This window comes from Rhipicephalus microplus, chromosome 3 (genome assembly GCF_043290135.1).
Source record: "Rhipicephalus microplus isolate Deutch F79 chromosome 3, USDA_Rmic, whole genome shotgun sequence".
NCBI lineage: Eukaryota > Metazoa > Arthropoda > Arachnida > Ixodida > Ixodidae > Rhipicephalus > Rhipicephalus microplus.
Window position 1 is genome coordinate 13,438,059 of NC_134702.1, and position 18,891 is coordinate 13,456,949.

The 18,891-nt window shown below is 44.2% G+C and overlaps 1 protein-coding gene across 2 annotated transcripts in view; it reads right to left on the minus strand.

The window, feature by feature from the left end:
* LOC119181932 (carboxypeptidase D-like) overlaps nucleotides 1–18,671 on the minus strand; it is a 40,941-nt gene extending 22,270 nt beyond the window's left edge. For both annotated transcript variants that reach the window (XM_075888919.1, XM_075888920.1), the window contains exons 1-10: nucleotides 17,774–18,671; nucleotides 15,475–15,617; nucleotides 12,623–12,792; nucleotides 11,900–11,993; nucleotides 10,000–10,210; nucleotides 8,665–8,856; nucleotides 7,495–7,784; nucleotides 6,755–6,857; nucleotides 5,584–5,726; nucleotides 4,560–4,726 (exon numbers count right to left, since the gene is read on the minus strand). In XM_075888919.1, coding sequence (XP_075745034.1) covers nucleotides 4,560–4,726; nucleotides 5,584–5,726; nucleotides 6,755–6,857; nucleotides 7,495–7,784; nucleotides 8,665–8,856; nucleotides 10,000–10,210; nucleotides 11,900–11,993; nucleotides 12,623–12,792; nucleotides 15,475–15,617; nucleotides 17,774–18,638 — 2,378 coding nt within the window. In that variant the 5' untranslated portion in view covers nucleotides 18,639–18,671. The remainder of the gene's footprint in view (nucleotides 1–4,559; nucleotides 4,727–5,583; nucleotides 5,727–6,754; nucleotides 6,858–7,494; nucleotides 7,785–8,664; nucleotides 8,857–9,999; nucleotides 10,211–11,899; nucleotides 11,994–12,622; nucleotides 12,793–15,474; nucleotides 15,618–17,773) is intronic.
* Nucleotides 18,672–18,891: the final 220 nt, after the last annotated feature.

Consider the following 18,891-nt stretch of genomic DNA (forward strand, 5'->3'; position numbering starts at 1 on the left):
TTAAATAATAGCTGGCATTATTCCCCCAAGTATGTGAATTCCATCTTGAATACTAAGCACCTAGGTGTTATGAAAAACATAACCAGAATTGTGATCAATATGCACTTGTTCTCCTCCAGAGCACAGATATAAAGGCACTGTTGTGCCACAGACATGTTCCTCGTTCGGGAGCGCGTCTCGCAGGATCGAGCCCTGTTTCGACGAACTGTCTCCCCCCCCTCCCAGCGCCGCCTTCCGTGCAGAAGAACCGTGCAGTCCGGGGATAACGTCGTTTCCTCGGCCGGACCACTTTGCAGTTCCGGGTACGGCTACGTCTCCCCCCTCCGAGCCCGAGAACTGGTCTAAGAGAATGGACCAAAGACGCTATTTAAGGCCGAGCCGGCCCCATGTTAGGAGATTTTGCCCCAGCCGACGTTGTCGTGCTGGCTGGCTCTGTAAAACGACAACCTGCGATAGTAAACGCTACTTTTGTTGCTGTTTTCCAAACGGATTGCCTCCCTGTTTCACCTTCGGGCTAAGGCTTCATCGAAGTCCGCTGGACGGCCCGCCGCTCTTCGCCACCGCTACCATCGCGACAGAGCAAGATTCATAACAGTGGTTGGCAGCTTCGGGATGCGATATCCTACGTTTGGCACGCCGGATCAGACCCCTGTCCTCAACGTTTTGCTGCTCTGGGACCCGCTACCCCGATCTCAACGGCTGATAAGTTGGATCGGATCTCCGAGCACGAGGACGACCGCCGTGATAGCGTTTGGCTACGCTGCGATACGCTACCCCGTTCTCATCGTTCGGCAAGCTGGGACAAGCAACCCCGGATCTCAACATTGGCAAGTTGGACCGGATCCCTTAAGGCCTGACACAGTTCGACGGCAGCCACGAGTTGGACCATCGTCGGCTACTTTGGTTGGGTGAGTGCCCAACGTTTACTGTTCACTTCGCCAGACCTCTCTAGCACAGGCAGATGTTAGGAGAGTGTTTTGTTTTGATTTGTTTTGTTGGTTAAAATTTATATTCACCTACTTTAAACCACGAGATTAGTTTTAGAGTACGGTGAATATCAGTAGTCGAGCATCACGAGGAACGAGATCGCGATGGAGCAATACCTTGTGGAGGACCTCCTCGAAATTTGTGGAGCCATGGGGATTTCCGCCGGGTCCGCTAAAACAAAGGAAGCGATTCTCGAGGTGATGTGGGCAGAGAATGTGACGGCCGATGAGGCTGACGAGTTTTGGGAGCTCATTTGTGAGCAAAAGCGGAAGGCCGAGGAGAGCAGAAAAAGGACAGAGCATGCTCTCAAAATGAGAGAGCTTGATCTTAAAATTCAAGCCCTTAAGTGGGAGCGAGCGAAACACCAGCTCCACAACTTTCAGACAGGCGAGAACATCGCGCATTTTCTTGAGGATTTTGAAGTTGTCTGCTGTGATGTTGGTGTTAGCCGCGACCTTTGGGTGGAGAAGCTCGCCACGCTGTTGCCACGCAAGATAGCGCATGTTTTGAATTGCTTACCCTTCGAGGAAGCAAGAGACTTCAGTTATGTTAGATATGCCTTGATAAGATATTTTTTTCTTTCAATTCATGCTGACGAGGAAAGTCGGAGCGATGAAGACAAGGTTGAAGCGCCACGAAGAGCGCTAGCAGTAGAAGCGCGTCGAGAAGCGCTTAAAGATAAGGCATGCCGAAAAGCGATGGAAGCTGAGGCCCGTCGCGAAGCACAAGCCGCAGAAGTGTGCCAGAGAGAGCGAGACGCCGAAGTGCGTCGAATAGAGCCAGACGCCGAGGTGCATCGCAAGAAGTTTGGGGCCGAGGCCCATCGCACGGCTAAGGACGCCGAGGCGCATCGCGAAGCGCTAGAGACGGAGCCGCTTCGCAGCGCAAATGATCGAGATGAGTCGCGTACAAAGGAGCTTGACAACGAGTCGCGTCGCAGGGCGCTAGAGGTTGACGCCTGCCGACAAGAGCTTGAGCAGGATGCGCGACATAAAGCGCTACAGAATGAAGCTCGTGAAAGAGAGCATGAGGCCGACTTCGAGGGCCAGAAAACAAAGGCTATCGACGACAGCGATAGACACCCACCGATCGAAGGCTCTGTAAGTGCGCTTGTTGGCTGCAAAGTCATCGGGACTCCCGTTCTGTCACAGCCAGGGACAGCTAGCAACGGGCCCGAGGGAACGCTAGCTAACAAATCGGGAGCTTCAACTCCACACAAAGAAGGCAGCACACTTGTGGGTAAGTGTGCCGAGACTGCCAGTATTGGGAGAAGTTCCGACAGAAAGAGGCGCCGGCATAAGCATAGCGCGGTAAAGACGACTCACGCCAAGCACGCTAAAGCCGCCGTTAAATGCTGTGACGTTTTCATTCGAGGCGCCGGGTTTAGTAGTAGGCGTAGGATCGCGAAAACGCTCTGTGGGAAATGTTTGAATCTCAGACCATCACCGAGATTGAGATCAGACGGGAAGTCCATCAAGAAAAACCGAGTTTCAGTGAAATTCGGACGCCGAGATCATCGCCTGGTCTCATCTTTTTCGCTACCGCGTAGAGGCAATCACGTGGAGAAGCATCGCGTACGCCTGAGCAGTAACAAAGGCTATAGTTCCCCACCGTGGCGAAAGGGTCACTGGTCGAACGGGCGGCGTAAACGATGCAGTGCAGATGCCCCTTTCTTCGAGTTCAGCAGCTGCGGGTCAAAAGTCGCTGCTGCTGAGTTCGGCGAACCGGGTGATTCGTCGTCCTTTTGTCCAGACCGCAACCCTCAGAAGCTGTGGAATGCGCGACTCCCCAGAGTTCGCTTGAGAGAGTGCGGCCTCGCTAATACCAAGAGTGTATTTTTTGTATTTAATTTTGAGAATAACTTTTTCTAGTTTTGTCTTGTGCCGATGAGCAAGGAATGGATCTAAAATTTTGTAAGTTTTACTTTTCTTGTCGTCGCAGAAGTAGATATAATTGATATGTTTGGTTTATTACTTTCGTTTTCCTTATAGCTCGAAAGGTAACAGTTGACGTGTTCTATTTTAACAGAGAAGGCTGAGAAAAACCCCTGTTTAAAGTACCTTCTGTGTTTTGCATTACGTGTTAGTATGTACGTAAATGTAGGTCAACTTTTCGCTTTGTTTTGTTTAACGTGCGCAAGTTTGATTTTCAGTCTTATTTTCTTAGTTTTTTCAAGCGTGCTTACTCTTGTCGTGATGATCGTTGGCGGCGCGCATTGAATGATTGCTTGTAGGATGACGAAGTTTGTTATGTTTAACAGTCTTATTCTTGCAGGCGACGCAAATGTGCGTGATTCGAAAACTCTTGGTGTTCTAAATTGTAGATTCGGGGCCAAATTGAGTTAACCTCGGCAGCTTCGATCGTCCCTAATCTGCCCGGGTCACAATCGAAAATCGCTCACGAAAACAAAAATTCTGATTGGTTTAGCAGTGTCATGCACTGTAAAGGAGTGTCCACATTGTGTATTCCTCCCGAGATTCGTTGCTCGTGATGCTATTTGTTAGCCCAGCGTAATCTCGAGGAAACATTTGGTGTCTGCTGGTCTGGCGACTTGATCAGCATTTGGAGGGTGCTTGCTTTGGCCGGAGTGGTTCGCCTTTGTGTTCGACTCCGTCGTTCCAGTGAACATCTGCAGGCCTTTGGAAGTCTCAACGGGCGGAGAGAGCGGAACGGCTACCGATGGTCAACCAGCATCCCTCCTTCCGAGCCGCGCTGACGGCTCAAAACTCCGGATGCATTGTCTGGCGGCGGGGGTGCTGTTGTGCCACAGACATGTTCCTCGTTCGGGAGCGCGTCTCGCAGGATCGAGCCCTGTTTCGACGAACTGTCTCCCCCCCCTCCCAGCGCCGCCTTCCGTGCAGAAGAACCGTGCAGTCCGGGGATAACGTCGTTTCCTCGGCCGGACCACTTTGCAGTTCCGGGTACGGCTACGTCTCCCCCCTCCGAGCCCGAGAACTGGTCTAAGAGAATGGACCAAAGACGCTATTTAAGGCCGAGCCGGCCCCATGTTAGGAGATTTTGCCCCAGCCGACGTTGTCGTGCTGGCTGGCTCTGTAAAACGACAACCTGCGATAGTAAACGCTACTTTTGTTGCTGTTTTCCAAACGGATTGCCTCCCTGTTTCACCTTCGGGCTAAGGCTTCATCGAAGTCCGCTGGACGGCCCGCCGCTCTTCGCCACCGCTACCATCGCGACAGAGCAAAATTCCTAACAGCACTAAGGCCTTCAAGAAGTGGGAATGTAATTCAGTTTTGGGATAGTGTCATAGGAGACACATTGTGTTTTTCCGTTACGTTTAAAAATGGCAACAGAGCGAAATCAACTTTTTTCTTTTTCTAGTGTCCTCATAGACGGCATTTACTTCTGATTATGTTTTAAGCAACCAAGCAACAGCCTCAAATGTGGCATAAAACTGTCAGCCAAATAAGAAACCGAGCATGACACATAGATTGTGCAAACTTTGTGTGAAAACATGCCATCAATTTAGTTAGAAGTTATATGCGGTGTGGATATACACACAACATTCGACACTTAATTATGCATGAAGCCCTTCATTAGGCGGGCAGTCATACCCGTCAACATAGGCCCTGACAGAGTAGGTCGCAGGCATCAGCAGACGCCAGAAGTCTCCGTCCACAGCTGAGTGTACATCATGATGAATTCCAAGGACATGGATTGTGGCATTAGGCACTGGCAGCCCCTCCTCATCCTTGACGAATCCCTTCACACCCTGGTGAACCTGCAAGTATTTTAAAAATAACATAGAAACTCTGCACCACTTTCTAAAATACGCTGCATCACAGCAAAGCGAGCAAGGCCGTATGGGTCATTTGCAGCCAGAGTGATGAAAACTTCAAGTTTTACTTCATGATGCTTAAGCTGTAGCTAAAGCGTGAAGTACGCTCTTTCTATACCATGAAAACATGGTTACTGATTGAAAGGTATATAATGAAAGTAGTTGTTTTTGAAATGCTGTAATGACTGCAGTTTTATTATATAGAATGCACGATGATGTACTACAAACAATTGCCCAATGTAACTCATTTGACCTATGCAGTAGCTAATTAAAGATTTTTATTCTCAATTTTGCTCAACATATTCTGTTCATGCTTTTTCTTTTTATTGTCATTTATTGCCTTTCTGCTACCATTTAATTGCATTTACATGACAATAGTAATTGGTCCCCAATTTTGAAATGTTACAGGTCATGTCACAGTACCTGTGCCACATGTTACAAACAACTTAACATATCTGTCATTACAGGTGAACCCCTTTATAGAGAATTTGATTCTTGTCCTTTATATGAGGTGTCTCGTATTAGCACAGTAACTATGTATGCTTTTTCTTATATCATCCCCTATTTTTGACGTAGGCACATCAGTCTCTCTCATACCCATTTCTATCATAAATCAGTGTCTCTTATAAAGGGGTTCGACTGTAATAGTTGAAAACTGTTAAGGTAAAATAAAAGCACTTTTGTGATGAAAGCCACCTTGCAGAGCAAATAACTTATAAATACTCCATCAGAATTACATATAACATTGTGACCAAAAAACCATCACATTGTATGTATATTAGAGACAGCCGGTGGCTTACCTTTTCCATAAAAGTCACGAGTGCGTGCTTGTGCTCATCCCAATATTTTGGCAAGTCAGACGCAGGTGGATACTTGTAGCAGCCCATTTCAATTGTTAGCTCATAGCTGTTGCTATGCAGGTAATTGAAGTCTTGCATTCCACCTATAGAAAAAAAAGAGAAGACAGTTGAATAACTGTCACAAAACATTTCTCCCCTTTAAGGAAAAAAGAAAGCCATAGGGTAACTGCAGTGTTCTGGAGGACGTAGTAGCCCCTATAAAAATTTACAAGAATGCATTCTACACCTTCGCTCACCTTTACAGCGAAAGCTGTTATGAGATCACAATTCGGGTCACGTGCAGTTGTCCGCCTCCGCAGCCGCCGCCGGTGTTCGTAATCACATCGCACGAAATTAGGAAAAAAAAAAAAAACTAGCTCCAAAGACACAGTGGAGCTCAAAACCCGGGTCTGCTGGGTGCCAGCCCAGTATTCTACCACTGAGCTATGCTGGTGCTTGTGACTTGTTAGCGAACTTGCCCTAGGCAGGCTTGATGTCGGGAGAGCAATCGCGTTATTACGACTTATAAAGCGTTTTAAAACAGTGAAAGAACAACCAGTCGTCACACAATGCGCATAGCGTAACGAGCGGGCCGTCCAATGCTCCAACCCATTACAAAAGCATGTTCTTGTTCCCCTATTAACTGTGGCGCATACCGACTTGAGGCATAACTCCTCATCATTGTCAGCCACTGCATGAACAATTGGCACGAAATCCCTAGCAAGTGTTTAGCGAATACCACGCTTCTCAGAAGAATGACGAAAAATAGCATAGCGAATGCCGGCCTACTACCCAAATGTTTATTATCATTGCCCTAGTGGGTATCAAGCAAGTGTGTTTGCACTAGTTACCCAATGAGTGTTTTAAAAAGGCTCTGAAAGGCCGCTCTTCTAGCTTTCTCTGTGACTGTACTGCGCCTTCCGCGCAGCACAGTCACAGATTCCACGCAGGTTTGGTGTTTTTTTTTTCCATAATTATTTTAAGCAACCATACGAAAGCTCATACTAACACACCAAGTTTTGCTTTCACTCTTGCACAAGCGCTGAACACCTAGTCGCATACACCAAGAAAAAAAAAGGAATGCGGAAAATGCATAAGTCATCATACAGGAAACAGTCAAAACACTTCTCACCATAGACATTGTACCATGCCGCCCCATTAGTGATTCCATCCTTGAATGCATCATCCATGGGTCCTTTAGGACAAGGCTTTCCGAAACTCATGGTTGGATGAGCCTGCAGCAGTCGTAAAACCAACCAAAGAGTATCAAAACCAGTAGCAGCTGCTTACTACAAACTTGAAAGCAATGAATTAGAGGAGTATTTCTGCCATGCCAAATGCCTCAAGTGTGAATGGAAACAAAGCAACATTCAAACGAGTGAGGGTCAAACAAATATAAATATGGCTCTGAATCATTAATAAATTTGGTTGCATTAAAAAGTAATTTGACTAGTCACTAACAAACAAGTGAAGACTGAAACTTGAATTTATTCACAGAAGAAATATATACCACAAAAACTCGAGAAGAATGAAAGATACAACAAGGAAGGGTTAACCTAAGTGCCATCCAGACATGAGATCCCACAATTTAAAAGCAATACAGAGGGCTAACTGACACAAATATTGGGGTTTTTCTTTTAAAAAAAATGGGCTCCAGCAATCTCCTCAGTTTCTGGGTCATGATTAGAATAAAATACTGAGGAGTGCATAAATTGTAATATGTAACCACACTCTGCAAGATGGGTGGACACATGCAAGACCATTTGTTTGTGCTTTCAAGTTTTTTACAATGAATCGATGTTAACTAGCACACCAATGTACCTTCCTGAAACTAACAACGTGCTCACACATGAGGAGCAACATGGCACGTACCCGGGCATAGGTGCGAGCCAGGTACCGGAAGAGGGAGTCATCAGGCGTGGCACTGTAGATACGCTCCACTTTCTCCTTGTTGCCGTCGTAGGGGTAGTTTGCAACCAGAGCACCTCCGTGAAGACTGCCCGATAGCACTATGGGCCGTGCCAATATGAAGTTCATCATGGCCCTCGTCTCCGGCTCTCGCGGGTGATGGTGCACCTTCTCGGGCTCATACTGGTCAGGAAAGTTGCGATTCAGGTCCACATTGTGAGCATTGAATCGGCCCACCACGCTATTGTAGTCACCTGAAAAGCAAGCATTTCACAGTAGCATTAGGTCTTGCACATGCGCATGTATGCAGAGCGAGATTAAAATCAAACCCCCGAGTGTCCTTATGTGCTAAACCCATAATTTGATTCTGAGGCATTCCACACTGAGAGGCTGCAGGTTGATGTCATTCACCTGGAGTCCTTTTACATGCACTTAAACCTAAGAGAGTGAGTGTTTTCTGCATTTCGCTCCCAATCAAATTCAGTTTTTATGGCTAGAATCAAACCTGTGACATTAAGCTCAGCATCACTATTTCACAGCCAATCTGGAAATATGCTACGACAATAGGTACACGTAAAGCTGAGAAAATAAATAACTATGAATAAATTGAGCAGTTATTGATATATGACTTAGTACTATGATGCTGTACAGCTCACAACTGAATAATCTCAAACCTCAACTCTAGTAAAAATCCATTCATCTTTATGGTATTTTATTCTGTGATTAACATACATGTGTCCCCTACCGCAGATTGCTATATGCTTTTGTTTTTTCTGTATGAAGTCCATGCTTAATTGATGCGTTGGATGGCTGCACAATGCTTTTGCCAAAGGGTCTTCTTTTCTTCTGGTCAATAAGCTTGCTTATGACTTCACGAGAGATCAGGAACAATGTGTGAATATTTAGAGCACTGAATTTACGGCTAGCTACAATGAATATGTCACTGTGAGCATTACACAAACATATGCACAAAGGCACCAGGGCTTCCCAAATTACTGAAAAATGCTTCTGAACTACATCAACACACTAATCCTTGGTATTTCTTGTGTTCAATAAATTAGACTAGGTAGTAACAGTGGTAGTTTTAAGTGAAAAAAACTGAAGCTAGTGAAACATTTGGCGAAGGTTCCTTACCAACGTTGGCCTTTTCATAGCCATCGGGGTTCATTGAAGCCATTAGGAAGATGCGTGTGTTGTTCACAAGGGTTGTCAAGCGGCGAGACTTGCCATACTGCTCACACAGGAGCTGTGCCAGCAGCAGAACAGCTTCACGGCCAATCACCTCATTTCCGTGAATATTCGCAACATACTTGAACTCTGGTTCACCTGGAATTGGGTGAATGCAGTAACATAAACTAGTAGCTTTCAAAAGAGAGGAAGAACAAGAGAGAATTCAGGGTGGTTCCACACATGGACATAGGTGTCAGGAATCCTGGCAGGTCACGAAAATAGAAGAGAAAGCAGCCATGTGGCACATGATTAAACGATAAGAATAACCGCCAACTACACTTACAAAGTCGCACAGCCAGCCGGTCATTATGCTCTAACAGCACTGCTGATAACAATAACATGCTCAAACTAGTATACATGAACAGCAATTGATAGACTTCACTAAATCTAGCATTCAGATTAAAGACGTGGAAGGAGTAGTTTTACAAGTTAGCTCGTAAATTATGTGGGTGTCTAAAATATAAAGCTCTATCAACACAATCACCTGCTTCTTACACTTTTCACTTGGGGCTGTCTTATGCAAAAGCAGTACTTTTCTGCTAGGCAGTGCTTAACATATACGTGAAGCATCATTCACTGAAACAGCTAAACAAAACAGAAAATTTTGTTTTCCATTAAAACAAATAACAAAGGTTTGAGCCAATAGACCTTTCCAAGGGAGAGAACGAGCACTTTCTTTCAGGGCTGTTGTACAGGATTACTAAAGCTGACGTCGCTACCTCAGCTGTCCAGTTTTCAGGGGGTCAGTATATTTACAGCAGACTAGAGGGGATTATGGCAGCAACCAAGAAGCCCTTGTTAAAAATTTCCATGCTAAACGATTACCTGTATGTGCTCCTAAGCCCCACACTCTTTTTATATTGTTTTGAGCATCAGTTAGTCCCCTAAACTGGAACAAGATGAGTTAGAATTCCAGTGCTACAAACACATTTTAGCTCTCTGGCAGATAATCTCAGTGCTTCTGTTGGCAAGCTTTCCAACTTAATAAGGTGCAGGTTCGAGCTATGTTAGCAACGCATGGCCGTTTTAACGTTTTAACGGTGCAAATCAAATGATAGGTCTACTCAGGTTACACAGGCAGTTTGCATAATATTCAATAAGCAAGTTTAGATGCAAGCTAGGTGTATCTTACAGCGAGTACTGAGAAAAAGCAAAGCACACAAGCAAGTTACTTTAGTTCCTAAGATATTTTTTCGTTTTCCTAGAATGTGCCAAGGACAACAATAAAAAGAACTGTACCTGGTTCATGGTGACCAGGATTGTCACTAAACTCGAGGAAGTAGAGATCTCTGTCTTCCACAGATTTGCCAATGCTGAAGAGTCGAGTGATGGCAGGGCATTTCTCGGTAACATTTGTGAAGATGGCAACCAGTTCCTCTTGGCTGTGGTGCTTGAATTCAGGCTTTGTGGTAAACACAAAGTCTGTATCGAGAGGAGCATACTGTTTGGGCTGAAATTCGAAGACAGCATCTTATGGTTACGAAGACACATGCAGACTTGACTTAAGTGCAAGTCTAAACTGCGCTCGTTGTTCTAAACACATTGCAAGAAGGAAGGCAATTAAATCACTTTACTTTTTCAAACCAAGCAGCTTTAGACATTAGCATGAATAACAATCATGACGGACAAATGAAAAGGACTAAAGCAATGTTTTTTTTTTATATAAAACACACTTACTCCCAATTTTTTTGCTTACCAAGCTGAGCTAGGCCATACCCCTATCCAAAAAGTCGTCTTTCAGGTAATGTAGGAATCAAGTGCAAAGACTATAATCCTATATCAGTGCTCCCATCAGAAATTGGTTTTGCCAATTTTTAAGCAAAAGTCGTATAACTTCAGAGTAGCACACTTTGTATGCTATACTTTGATATCCTCATGAACACTAAGTTACCAAAGCCTTTTGATTAGGTAATACAAACTGAATAAAATGATAAAGCCAGAGTCATCTCTACTGATTTTCTCTCTTTCATTAAAAAATGTTGTTACATTTTGGGATGCTCTCTTAAACTAGTTTTACTAAAATATGACATGGCAGAACAGTGGCATGAATGACAAATAACAGAAGAAAAATTAAAGCTGTAGCAAAAGAATTAGCAGCCACAGTAACACAAAAAGTTGCATCATACTTCTCTAAGCCCCTTTTTTGCTGTGAATATGAAAGCTGTTGCGCATCTTAAATTTAAGACTGTGCTCGTTCTTAATTTTAGTGATGAGGTTTGACAACCCAAATACTTTTCATTCTTCAGCACTTTACTGTGAAAACATAACCTGTGAAAGCTTGTGTTTTGGAACGGGGGGCAGATTAAGCTTGCTTCACACTTTCAGAATTTAAAAATAGTGTAGGAGCCCAAACCCACCACAATATTATCACGAACACAAAGCCTTTTAGAAATATGGAGCCCTATTTCTGTGATACACTCACTTAGCACAATGCCCCAATGTCTCCATGGGAAATGATAACAGTTTCCTGTACAGCACCATATCTGCTGTGTAGAAACAGCAGACAGATGTGCATATACCCACACAGCCTATGATAAGCAAGGGTTTCCAAATAAAGCATAAAAAATATCCCTGCAGCATAGCTACGCTAGAGAGCAGTCAAGGGCTATCAAGCAGCAGATAGGAAAGCCTCAGATAACTCATTCACTTCCTGCACTCCACTTTCAAGCGAGCAGTGTCAGCATGAATTCTAGGCACTTCTTCGCAATTATATTTAGTCATGACTTGTACATTCATATGCACGCAAACAGTAAAATCTTTTTTTAAAACAGCAACCTTTTGTATGACGGCAGTTAATAATGATTAAGGGCTATTATTGTCCTAGGATAAATCTTGCACACAAAGGAAGAAGTGCTCAAGTGTTAAGACTAAACTTAGTTGAAAGGAATATGCTAAATAGACACCAACTTTTAAGGTGGCCATAAGAAACATTAACAGAGGGACAAGTAAATAAAACTGCCACTTCATAAAGCATCGTGCACGCTCTATGAAGGAATGGTCAAAAAGACATGCCTGCAATAGTAAATGCCACAGGAGAGTACCGTGCAGCGCGATTCATCTCGGAGCTATGTGCTGTTACAGATAATGCACTGTCCACAACTCCAGCAAATAGTCTGTAGCTGCTACGAAAAAGACTCACAGGCTTGGTTGTCGGCACAGGTGTCAGAACCACGTCAACCCATGTCGCAGCTCCCGTCATCACAGTGATATTGCGTCTCACGGTGCTCTCATACCTGACCGTAAACAGAGACGTAAAAAGGACTGCACCATTTCAAACATACTACTTGAAGTTACAATAAAAAAAAGGCATTGGGATCTTCGTGCCAACAAACTATTGAAACTGTTAGAGGAATAGATGCTCAGTAAATGCGAGCTCACAGGTTCACAAGCTTAATTACAGAGCAGCACTTCCTCGAAGTTCATACTTGAACTTTAGACATGCTGCTCGAGTAGAAAGTGCAAGAACATGGAAAGGACCGCAGCGACTGTGCGCTTTCCTTTGTTCCTGCTTTTTCTTTTTGCTTGTGCCACACATCTAAAGTTCATCACACATTATCTATCGATAAGAGCATTACTAAATGTACTGCACATGAAATGAACCGACCAATACGTACCAGCAAAAATTTGCCCATTTCAGCTTGCAAACATTGCTTCTGCTTAATGGTTCATAACTTACTTGCTGCATTACATGAATGCATCATCATTGTGTCATTTAATGACATTAAAAACAGGGTGGCAACAGGGGCTTTAAAGATAACAGGAACAAAGAGCGATTGACTTTAGACAGTCTTATTTCACCGAATCACCGATCTCACATACTGTCTGTGTAACACTGGCATTGGACAAGGGGACAGGCACGCACCCTGGGCTGGACACGATGAGAGAATATTGGCCAGGAAGCAGAAGCCTCCAGAACTCTCCACGTTCTGTGGTCGTTATGTTGTGATCGATGCCTTGCACGATGACTGTAGCTTTAGCAATGGCCTTGCCCGTGCGGAATTCCTTGACCACTCCTTTTACACCCATGTGAACCTTGAGTTGGCAGAAAGTGCAAATGCGAAAGGAAGCATAGAGGAAAGAGTCAAATTAAAGATGTCATTGCGTACAATCATACTCAGATACTAGTTATGTTATAACAGGCACTAGAAAGATGTACAAAAAGTAAAAACAAATGAAACACGAACATGACGGCCTTTATTTCATCCCTACATCTTGTGCATGTATTTTGGTGCAGCTGTTTCTTACGGCAAGTGCCTATCAGGATGGGAACAAGCTCCGCTGTAGAACCGAGAAAACAGAGTGGGCATGCATGCATTTTTACAAATAAGGCAAAGAATAATAAAGAACCTTCCTGTCTATTAAATTATTGCATGCACTATATAGCAGCTGCAGCATAACATTCTATAAAAAAGTCCATTTTGTTGTGTATGCTGTGCTAAAGCATAGATGCAACACGTGCAATACGGAACCTTCTGAAAAACAGATGGCTCCATTAGACAACCCAAACATAAAGCAAAATATTAAATCAGCAACTTTTTTTTCACTTTATTTTTATTGATCTAGCAATATGTTTAATATGACACTAGAAAGTTACAAAAGTGAGCATTACACTAAGGTGGCTCCTTGTTGCTAAATTAAAAATCTCATCACCAAACGAATTGGCAAGTGAATAAATCAAGCTTGTCCCCGTGTCTTCTAGTACAAAAATATCCAAAAAATGCCCTGAATGTAATAACTCTATTGCCATTTTTTTTCATAGGCTCTCTTTATGAAGTAAGCAAAATTAGTAGAGAATAAAAAAAATCAGGCTTTGTTTTCTAAATTTCTTTGCTATCCTAAGAAGCAATTCAATGACAGAAAAGGAATGCCTTGCATAATACGGAAAAAGTAAAAAGAAAGAGCGAGTGTGACTATGCCCAATGCCTGGGACACGGAACCTGTTCGAATGCTTTGCGTGCAAAACCAGTACAGCACTTTCCCGACCCTTGCCACCTGCCTTTCAATTCACGTGCATCATTCATGCCTGAGTGAGCAGTTAGGCAACTTCCATGACAGGTATGCAGTTGATATTTTCTTTCTGGTGCTCACGACCTACTCTGGCTGCCCCAAAAGCTGGCCCACAGCAAAACTAGTTGAGCAAGGTCTCAAGTGAGTGGGAAAGGAAAATGGTGCCACGGGCAAACTTCCACCCCTTTCAATGCAGTTCCGTTCAGTGCATGAGCTATAGCGACGACCTCTGGTGTCTTGCAGATGCAGCCATGTCTTTTGAAAGAATACCCCTTTAGCCCTTTACTTGCACCTCACGTGTTCATTTCCATATTGTAACCACTAGAGAATGCAATTAAAGGAGCTGGCATAACATAGGCAAGCAATTACCTAAACTTGTTATTAACTGTTCTAGGGGCATCTGCTTATTTTCTTTGATGAAGCAGAAAGCAATTACACTAAAAACACATCTAGGAATATAAGTTCCTTTATTATTAAGCAGGGTATAATATGAAGTAACCAAATGAAACAAGAAATTTCTCTAGTTCTAATCAAAATATTTCAAAATGTACTGTCACCTGCCAAAGCTATGAACAAATCATCCGACGAACCTCCATTAATAAAAAATCACCCAATAATATTTTGGATATTAACAATTTAATTAACTTAGCACATGACAGGCATACAAAAGCACTTTCAAGTGGTTTGCTACAAAGGCTGCAGTAAATTATGCTTTTGTTCGGCACAATGTCGCTGTTAGTAAAAGCTTGTCGTTGCTCATGACGTGTAGCAGCCACAGCGGCAGCAATGTAAGAAATGTGCATGCACACACAAAAGTAAAAAAAAAGAGTAGTATTGAATGAAGCACAGCTGTGCAACCAACTCTGTCCCAGCACCTAGCAGATGTATTAATGATGCTGCATTTATCCTGCAGCTTCTGAAAAAACTGCTCGTTCACGGTGCATGTTGTACTTCCCTGCAATCTCCGAACTGTTATTCTGAGGGCTGAGGAAGAAAAATTAAATTAACAGTAATTATAAAAAACATTGTTAAAGTGCAGAACGAGTAACTTCAAGAAATAACTACATATGCAGTGATTACCTCCACTGTCAGTGCTGACACTGTTATGTGAGAAATAAATTATGAATATTCTTGCAGATTCTACGTTGTTGAGCAAGAAGTAGTGACTTAGCAGGGAAGAACACAAGATTTTCATTATAGTTCTGTGCAATGAACAAGTTACAAAAAAAAAGAAGTCTGAGAACACAGGAATGCCAAGCATTCTGAACGGTCGCTTTTATTATGCAGTGAAACTTGCTGGCACAGACCCTAACGCAATAATGTCAGTATACAGACAATGCCTTGGCTTTGAAGTTGTTAAAATAAAAAAAAAAACAATTTGCCTATGAAGAACAAATTTCTACAGGATAGCATGGTGTTATCGTGCAAAGTATATGACTCTCTATCATCATGCAGATCGCAATCGATTTGCACAAATGACCTCAGACTGTATTCAGTGTGTCAAAGTTAATTTTACAGCACTGGAAAGGAGCCAGATATCAGAGCAGTGATCAGCATTCCACCTTTAAAAATTTTCATGGTGTTTTCAAGGGTGCAGCTCATGTAAATCAAATAAATGTAATGCCCAATATCAAATAATCCGAGGGTGACATACGGCATCTTGAAAACTGAAAGCCTCATGAGAAACTTTAGATAAGGTCTCCTCACCTGTTCCATGTAGCTCAAGAGGGCATTTTTGTTTTTCTCCCATTCACTGACAAGCGTGTTTGCCATTGGATACTTGCAACAGGATATCTCTAGGGTGACCTCGTAGCAGTTTGTGTAGATGTAGCTGAAATCTTGCATGCTCCCTATTTCAAAAACAAACAAAGCAGTGAATGTGACTCCAATTGCACAGCTCTAAGGTACAGAAAAAGAAATCAACTTTAAATCACTGTACAAGCTAAACCCACTCTCTAAACCGCACAAGGTCGTACAGTGCAAAGCAGCACACTGACAATATATATACATCTTTAAAAATTTCATCAGAAAATGGTGTTTGTCAAACTGTGCCCATTATAAAAAAATGTTTTTTATTATTATTATTTACAAATACTGCTGTCTCACAGTTCGAGACATTGCAGAACGAGTAACCTTGCATAATACCTTAATAATTAATGGCATGAGCAAATCATTATTCAATGATTAGCTAGAAATATACTGAAAACATCATAACATACTTTGACCACTGCAGCAGTGGGACACATTTATATCAAAACGCTGGAAGTTCTAAAAGTTGACTGAATAAGTGTTCACATAATTGTTCGTGTTAGGCTGATTTATGCTTCACTGGATTGCTGTTGAGAATGTGCTTGCTATTTCCATAATAACTGCAGTGCAGGCAACACTAGTGTTCAAGATACGCAGTGATTGCATTAGGCATAGAATTTCATACAGTATGAAACTCTATGGCTTTAGGTTTCATTGCATATGGCTGTGCTTCTATGCAGCCATGCCAAAATGGTTTACAGTAGATAATCGAGGTATGACTAGTATTTTTGTGTACTTATTTTGGAGCACTGTGGTCGGTTGAAACAGGATTGCTTTTTTTTTTTTTTTGTGCAGTCCATGCCCAGCGGTATCCTTGGAAAGAAAGGGGGGTGAAAAGGGGATGAAAGAAGAGAGCGGAAAGGAGAGGTCATCCTTTCGAGACGAGCACTCCACCGCTGCAGTGGTCAAGTGGTTGAAGCGCCCGCTTCAAGTGCAGATGGTCCGGGTTCGATTCCCAGTACACCACACTGAGCGCATTCATGAGCGCAGTGCGTTCTTTGTACGACCTATAAATGCGTAACGGCAGGCTGGAAATCGGTCTGCTGGTCTTCAAATTTTCAAAAATAAAAAGACCTATACAGTAAAGCGGTTTCCTCGTGAGGGAATAAACTGATGGAAATGACACAAAGGCACGTATTTGGGGCAAATACGGTGCGTAAAATGCAGCCAGCGGACGGCGTTCGCTACATCCAATCTATCTTCGTCCCGTGCGCATATCGTTATACATATCCGTCCACATGCCAGCGAAAGACCGACGCTTTCAAGGGTGCGCTGCTACACGCTTATGACATGAGCACACTGAAGACGTCCAACTCAATCACGCTACATGCATCTGGGATAACGCGCTGTCGATTCATTGATCCCCAGCGCACAAATCATTGCCGCAAAAGGTTCCACGTGGAAGATATGTCTGTTTACTTCGATAGCAACGGCAACGTAAAAATAATCTAAAAGAAAAAAAAAACTGCAAAGCGATGCACAGATCTCCGAACACGGCAAATGCACGTCCTGCATATGGTGACGGCAAATGTCACAGCCAGTTTAGGGGGCCGGTCGGTCGCGCGGGGCCGGTGCGGAAACGGGAAATGAACTATTATCTGCGGGAAACAAAAAAAGAGCAAAGAAAAGCACTCTGAGCTGACTATTTTGCCTCCTAGTAAACGCGAGCGACAAGCATCAAGGAAAGAGAGCATCGAGCAATGAGTACGCGGCCGGCGGGCAAACCCCGACGACAGCTTCACTCAGTGGCCCTTCTGCGCGGAAGCCGCCCCCTGATTTCGGTTCTGCTCGGCTACGCAGGCCGTAACTGGTTTTTCCTCGGAGCAAGCACCCACCGCGTTCCACACGGGTCTTTACGCTGCCCGTTTCGCTTTTCTTTCTTTTCCTTTTTTCGGGTGATTGCTCCTCGGCGTCTTCGCCAGCGCTCCCGTAAAAAAGGAGTCGTGGCCCGGGGTCGATAAAGCCCAGGGGCGCCGAGGTTCACGTGGTCTCACAGAGCGCGGGCAAAAGCAAAAAGCAAAGCCTCTCCGCGGACAAGTTGCATTTTGGAGCGGCAACGGATGTTGCGCGCTGCGATGCGACGCGCCGTCGACGGGTGTGACGGACGTGGATGTGACCTTTTAAAGCGACTCTCTCTCGCGCAACGTAAGAAAGAAGAAAAAAGAAAACACAAACAAGCTACGCGGCGGTCGCATACCTGACACGGGGATCCATTCTGCACCGTTTGTGATGCCGCCGTCAAAATACTCCTGGCACTGAGGGCTTCGAAACATGTCACTGTGTTTCCTCGCGTAGGTACCCGCCAGATGTCGAAACACGTCGTCATCGGGGGTCAGGTTGGGGCTGTCCATCGGCGCATCGGGCGAGCGATAGTCGTACGGATAGACGACAACGACCAATCCGCCGTGCAGACTCGCCGAAAGCACGAAAGGATTGAGAACCGACCACTTCATGATCGCTAACGTCTCCGGCTCCCGGCCGACTGTCATTTTTGTCAAATCGGTTTCGGTACCCGGGAAGTTACTGTTGAGGTCCACAGTATGGCTGTTAAAGCGACCCGAGTCTCGACTGGCTCCCTCGCAGTCACCTTCGCTCGCATTTGCGTATCCATCCGGGTTAAGCGATGGGCAGAAATGCAATTCTGTGTTGTTGACGAGTCGCGTGATGCGGCTATCGTTGCCGTAGTTTTCCAACATATACTCCGCGAGATACAAGAGCAGCTGGCGTCCCAGAGCCTCGTTGCCGTGGATGTTGGCCGTGTACCTGAACAGAGGCTTGCCGATGCTCCGTACGTTGGGATCGGTGGTGATTTTCAGCACCCACAGCTCGCGCCCCTGCACACTCTTACCGATGCTGTAAACAGACGCTAGCGACCGATGCTTGCTAGCGAGATCGTGCAAGAAAGTTGTGGTCTCATTGTAGTCCAGATACTTGGGCACGGGGAAAGACGCATCACTTTCACTCGCTGCACTCGAAAATACGAGCGAAACCAGCGCGATCACAAGTGGAGTCATTAAACACCAAGAGCGATCATACACGTCGGGAGCACGGCTTGGTGCCATGTTCGTCGCCAGTTGAAGGCGCCCATGGTACCCAACCGCGATCCTGTCGGTGCCTCCATAGCACTCATCACGCACTCAGAGCTAAAATATATTATTATAAATATTACATTACATAAATTAACAATAATAATAAATTATTGCACAATAATGACTTAAATGCACTTTAAATTTGTTAAAGCTTAGAATGTAGTTTTGTTGAAACCGAAACCGAGGGTCTAATTCCACCGTATTGTCAGATTTTGTAAGGGCGGCA